This window comes from Phoenix dactylifera, chromosome 8 (genome assembly GCF_009389715.1).
Source record: "Phoenix dactylifera cultivar Barhee BC4 chromosome 8, palm_55x_up_171113_PBpolish2nd_filt_p, whole genome shotgun sequence".
Classification (NCBI taxonomy): Eukaryota; Viridiplantae; Streptophyta; class Magnoliopsida; order Arecales; family Arecaceae; genus Phoenix; species Phoenix dactylifera.
Genome location: NC_052399.1, coordinates 4,536,432 through 4,542,690, shown reverse-complemented (window position 1 = coordinate 4,542,690; position 6,259 = coordinate 4,536,432). Strand labels below are relative to the sequence as shown.

The 6,259-nt window shown below is 35.8% G+C and overlaps 1 protein-coding gene across 1 annotated transcript; it reads right to left on the bottom strand.

Moving 5' to 3' along the window:
* Positions 1-204: 204 nt before the first annotated feature.
* LOC103708763 (uncharacterized protein At2g34160-like) lies at positions 205-5,908 on the bottom strand. Its single transcript, XM_008793834.3, has 5 exons — positions 5,634-5,908; positions 4,889-4,937; positions 808-870; positions 627-691; positions 205-557 (listed from the first exon to the last, which is right to left on the bottom strand). Exons 1-5 carry the CDS (start codon positions 5,748-5,750, stop codon positions 462-464), a joined length of 390 nt encoding a protein of 129 aa, XP_008792056.2. The 5' UTR covers positions 5,751-5,908; the 3' UTR covers positions 205-461.
* Between the last annotated feature and the right edge of the window lie 351 nt (positions 5,909-6,259).

Genomic DNA, 6,259 nt, shown 5'->3' with positions numbered 1-6,259 from the left:
TGGTTCCATCCATGGAACTCCTCAGCTTATGCCACTAATCTTTAAATTTTTTTTAAAAAAATAAGTACTTATCGGAATTTTTCCATTTCAGATTAATTTCGTGAAGAGTCAAAGACTTGGCAGCGTCATGGCTTTTCATGTAGAGCTTCGTTCGAGGTTAATGCGCACAGAACTAGCGAGCACATAAACGCCCAGCCACAGGCCTGAACAAAATTCTCGTGCATTTCCCCGCCAAAAGTAAATCTAACATACTGGAAGAATAAACGACCTTTAAATTCAATTTCTAAAAATGACACTCTTTACTACAGGGCAGCTACAACGATAAAGACGACACAGCTGAAGAGGAAAGCACACCAACAAGCAGTGCTTTTAACGCATAATCATGGACCATCTAATGCCCAGGTAAACAAACAAAACCGGCACGCCAAACAGAAAACGAAAAAGACTGTCCGCTCCTTCCTTCAGCTCTGCTCCTCACCATCGGCCGCCTCCCTCTCCTCAGCTGCAGCAGCCATCAACTCATCAAAGTTCTCTGTCTTCCCCAGCAATATCTCAATCTGGCATGAAACTCAAATCAATACGCAAGATAACGGTCACATTAATGTAACAGCTCAATCAGATCTGACCTTTGCTTTTTGAATGGGTCTTCCCCTTGATTCATCCTTCACATCAACAGTGGATGTCATAATCTCTACAAATATTTGGAAAGGAACAAAAAGAAATCTAATTAGAGTGGTCGTCAAGAATAACAAGAGCATCAAGCACTTTAACATAAAACGGAAGGGGCATAAAAGCCTAGAATCTTACTCTTCTCAACAGCGAGACCATTGTTCTTAAGAATCTCCGCTATGGTCACGACAGTTGCGATGGCTGAAAAATTCCAAAATTGGTTAATCAAATAATCTTGAAATAAATCAATATTGTTGCAAGCGCATTGACTAGAATGCTTAAAAGCAAATCCATATGGTCCATGAAAATGAAAATATTAAAATATTAATAATAAGATTTAATCCAACCTTGTGCTAAAACAATAATACACAAGACTGTAAATGGAATAAAAGAAAATCATTTTATTCCAGAAGAAATGTTAATGCTGCATATGACGAAAAAAAATGAAATGTCAAGAACAGAAGGAGGTCTAGAAAAGCCCCTTTTTAATTGAAGTTGTGGACGGACTACATGCTAACTAGTTCTAAATAGACCATTCCGATAATGTATTAGGCTTCAGCTAACATCTTCACCAATAAATTCAGTGAGACAATGTTATAGAAGTCCAATGTCAGCTCATCAGCAGGCTGTAGAAATGGCAATTCATTTAATAGCTCATGGTTAGGCTTGTCATGTGTTGGAGGCCACAGGAAATGACGTATGATAGGAATAAACCATTCAATGACAGCTAAGGCTTCCCAACCGAAATTATGCAAAACCTTTTCAAAGTTTCCTACCACAGTCTCAACAGAGAGGGACAAAGAGGCTCTCTTTGAAACCCTCCTCCAGAATTCGGCTTCAATTTAATGTCGTGACACCAAATGGGGCGGTAAGCAAAAAAACATAACCCTTTCACCTCTTCCAAAAGTTTCTTTGTGACAAATCTTTAAATCAATTCCAATAAATCATTGAAATTGGATTGACTTCAGAGCAAATTATCATCTTTTGGTGCACCAGGCAAATAAAAGCAACCACAGTGTTTGTCAACCACAAAGCAGAGTAGACAATAGACAAGCAAAAGATATCTTTACAAGCCAGTTTTTGCATTAGTGATCTTGTTCTTGTATTCTAAAACTACCGGACCAAGAAGCATCAGAACTTTTGATTATACCTGATACAACAATGTCAGACCTAACCAATGGGATGGAGGAAACAGGACATTATAACCTACATAATCAACTAGAAAAAAGTGAAGTTTAACAGGAGGGAAAGGTCATATACAAAAATAGCCACATAGGTAAAAATAGAACTAAAGTTTATAGAGGACTACACTCATTCTAGTATCTCATTCAGACAACTATAGCTGAGTTAGACTAACCTAAAAGACAGCTATATCATCATTCACAATTATATGAACAGTAGAACAGAACAGATGCTTCAATATGTAATATCAGCCTTCAAGATCACTGATAGCTAGTGAAAAAATGCCCGAATATCACTTAGCACAAGCAACCCAGAGAAGCAAATGTAGCAAACCAGGAACCTTTTGAAACGTAACAGCTAGCCTCCTTACATTTGAACAGAACCTCCAAGCAATTTCATTTCCATCGCCAAATATGCTGCTACTCCCTTCTTTATAAAAGGATAAGAAGATTGCCAAGATGAACCTCAAGATCTTTCTAGAAAGAACATGATCAATCTTTGAAATTGTTCATTGATGGTTGTGTTTCCATGACTATCATGTAAACATGAGAACTTTTTGTTATTAATGCACTTAATTCCACTAAGATATTACTTCAGTAAGAAGGCATAGTCAGAAATATTGGTTGTTGATAATGTTAGTATTGTTAGTGGCCCTCAGTACGGCATATAAAAGCACAAAGAGGACGTCACGAACACCAACCAAGCAAACAAGCTCATGCATCCACATACATATGAGCACCTTTTCAAAGTTTCCTACCAAAGTCTCAATAGAGAGGAGCAAACAAGCTCATGCATCACTATTCCTCAATTACGATTCTATGACACAGGAAGAATACACTTCAAAATTATCATCCATTGAAATCTTTTATTCAGAATGTAAGAATGTCACATCTGAATGCAGAATTATGTGTATCATCCCAAGCGTTATGTTCATTTATGTTCATGACATGAATAAAAGCGGTAAACAACTTGGGGGCTCCCAAAACTACAATCCAACCAATAACAACACATGGTCCACTGGTCCTTGACCTCTTCTCCCCCATGAACTCAACGAGGAAGAATAAATGAGAACCAACATCAGATCACATGCAACAGCTCTCAAAAGAAAGAAGTATTTTTTTTTTTGGGGCAAAACAAAGAATAAGAGCAACAAAGTAGATGAATTAGACAGTGAAGCACAAGAATACTACCATGACATATGGTTATGATCCTTTTATCAAGATAAAAATAACCTTCTTGCAAAACCTACATAAGATCACATCCAACAATCCTATAGAATTTAAACATAAGAACAGCAGCCAATCAATCACAGAACTCTCATCACATCTTCTATATTGTAAACCATTGGCTCTTCCAAGACAATCAATCAAAAATAAGAGGGCTAGAGATCTCAACAATGTTCAACCCATATAAACTTTTCAAAAAAGCTTAAACAGCCTCCTCAAGTTTTCCCTTTACTTTCTCAACAAAATTTAATAGCGTTACAAACTTTTTTATCATGGGACCTGGCATTCCAGTATTAGTCCAGTTCCTTTAGATATTTCACTATGGCAACCTTTTCCTCCAACACAGTTGTTTTCAAGATAGGGTGATGGCTTCCAACTTTATATCTACCCTCAAAGAGGACAATGAGAATAGAAGGGAAATGGACTATTAGTCAGAATAAAAGAAAGATGGATATAGTCAGTTAAAAAAAGATCATATCCATGACCTAATATCCAGCGACAATGAGTATAGCGCCCAAGGCTAAATGTGGGGCTCTCATTAAAAGATGAAAATCTGAAATTCTGATAATGTAATTATATTATAGTAAAAAGATATATTATTTCCAATGCGACATATCATGTCAAAATACTTCAACTATATAATTATGAGCTAATGAGGATGAAAGAGAAAAGATATGAAAATACATATGTAGACACGCACATACATACAGGAATTTTTACTTCAAGAATAATCTAAGAGATTTAAAAATGACAGAAATAAAATATGATTAAGAAGTTCAACGAATTCCATGTCAAAGTGGTAGAAAATAGAAAAGTAAATATATTCACAAACAACTCTACGAAACATTTAAATACGAAATTGTGCAATGAAAATGAGATTCCTCACATAATTGGAGGACTATCAAATCTAGTCAAAAAGAACACATCAGCTTTCAATCAATCCACCTAGAATGTATTAAACGGTAGTATAAAGGTCTAGAAGACATCAGTAAAATTTGAAAAGGATAGCATTTATACAAAACAGATATATTTGGAGAAAACATAGAAAAAAACTTATTAGATTACTAAAAAATTGGTGGAACAAAAGTTGAAAGAAGTTTGAAAAATGTTAAACTGACAGTTGAAATACAGAAAAATTAAAAAAAATACATTCATAGAATCATAGAACATCTTGTGTTTTATTTCCAATGAATTATTGAAAAATAAAATATTTACATACTGTCAGTAAATATTTTGAATAGCACAACTAACTCTAGGATAATAAAGAATACATATGAGGTTTACAATATGATTGTTGCATATTGCAAGTTATTGAAACTGGTGAAGCAGAAAAACATCCTAATAGCATGAATGCATATAAACTTATTCAAAAATCAAAAAAAGAAAAAAAAATTAAAACAACTTTCATCTACACATAATTATTAAAAAAGTTAGACACCAAAGGCTCTACGGGCCTTGACAAGCATGAATTCATTGAGTAACTTCAGTTTTTAAAGGTTTTACAAAGCAATCCATGCTCTAAAATTCAAGGAAAAAAACAACAAAAAACTGAAGTATCATAATCCCTAATAATGAGGGTGACAAGGTCATTGCAGTTGAATATTACAAATTGCCAACAGATTCAAGAATTATTAATGGATATGAAACTATATATGTCAACCACATTTAACATAAAAGATTTAATGAGTTAACCGCTAACTATAAAACGGTGAAAATAAGATAAATCATAAATCTCAAACAACTGTTTGAGTGTGTATCAAAGAATTCATAATCAGGGACAGGGAGGGAGAGGGGAGCGCTAGAAACAGTACCCATTCCAAGAGCCGAAAGTTCGACTTCATTATGCTGTTGCATATACCTCTGCGTTCACAGTTAAACACCATTGTCATAACAATCCAGCTATTTTAAAACAAGAAAAAAAATATGCCAGACAGAACCATAGAAAAATGATAAACCCTATCAATACGCAGATCACTAGCTCTATCATTATGCTCCAGGTATCAGATCTTGAACCACAACTCAATTCCAACCATATATTGTACTACCTCTCCTTTAAGAGGCAGGAAGGCAACCAGGAAAACAAGACGACTTGCTTGAGCAGGCAAAAATCAAATAAAAGCACCTCTGCACTAAAAGACAGGTGACAACCACCACAGAAATCATCTTTGAAACCAAAAACCACAGATAATACCCAAAAGACTGTACTGTTAAAGGGACGGTTTAGGGTTACGCTCAGGGATTAATAATGCTCTAAGCATGCGAATAGGTGACGACAACCAAAGGAATCGATTCCAATCTCAAGAACACAAGATATTACCGCCACTAATAATCCAAGACCCAAACTCCGTAGGGGGAAGATCCCTGCACCACAGCAGCTCGCAGGAGGAAAAAATATAGGAACTCGGACAGGAGACGACAAGAAGAAATCAACGGAACCCCAAAAAAACTACAGAAACTTCCATCGAGATACCACAGATTTGTGAAAAGGACGAATTAGAGTTTGGGTTTAATAATAATGAGATTACGTTTTTCTTTTTCTCATTGAAAAGATTATACCTTGGCGAGATTGACGTAGAAGAAGAGCGGCTTCTTGGTGTTGGAAACCTGGATCCGATTCTTCTTGTTCGAATCGGCGACGCTGAGATTGTTCACGCCCTCCGTGATCTCCTCCATGGGATGATTCGCCGAAACCCAAAGTCTAACCCTAACCCTAACCCCAGCCCTAAAAGGTGAAGCAGAAAATGGAAGAGCGACGCCAGCCCTATCCCTCCCGTTCTATAAATAGCGGGTGGCCGCACCAGATCTGGGACGGATGAGAGAAGTCGGGCGCAACTTGGACTCGGCCAACCCGAATTTAAGGTCGGATTTGGCTAGCGGCTAAGAAAAATCATGAATCAAAACGAGGCCACCAACCTGGGCTCACGCATATGACACTGTTTTTTTCTAAAAAAATACATTATGATACGATAATTAACAATGTGCTCAAATTTTTAATGATATGATAATTGCCTCTCTTCTTCTCCTTACATTTATAAATTAATTTTTTTATAAATACTCTTTTAAAAATTCAAATTTGTGTGAATACTCTGTTAAAATTTATATTTATTTCTATTTCATAAAATACTGTTTTTGCACAAATGTCCTTAATATAATGATTCTTCTAACACCGTTAATAAAAATTA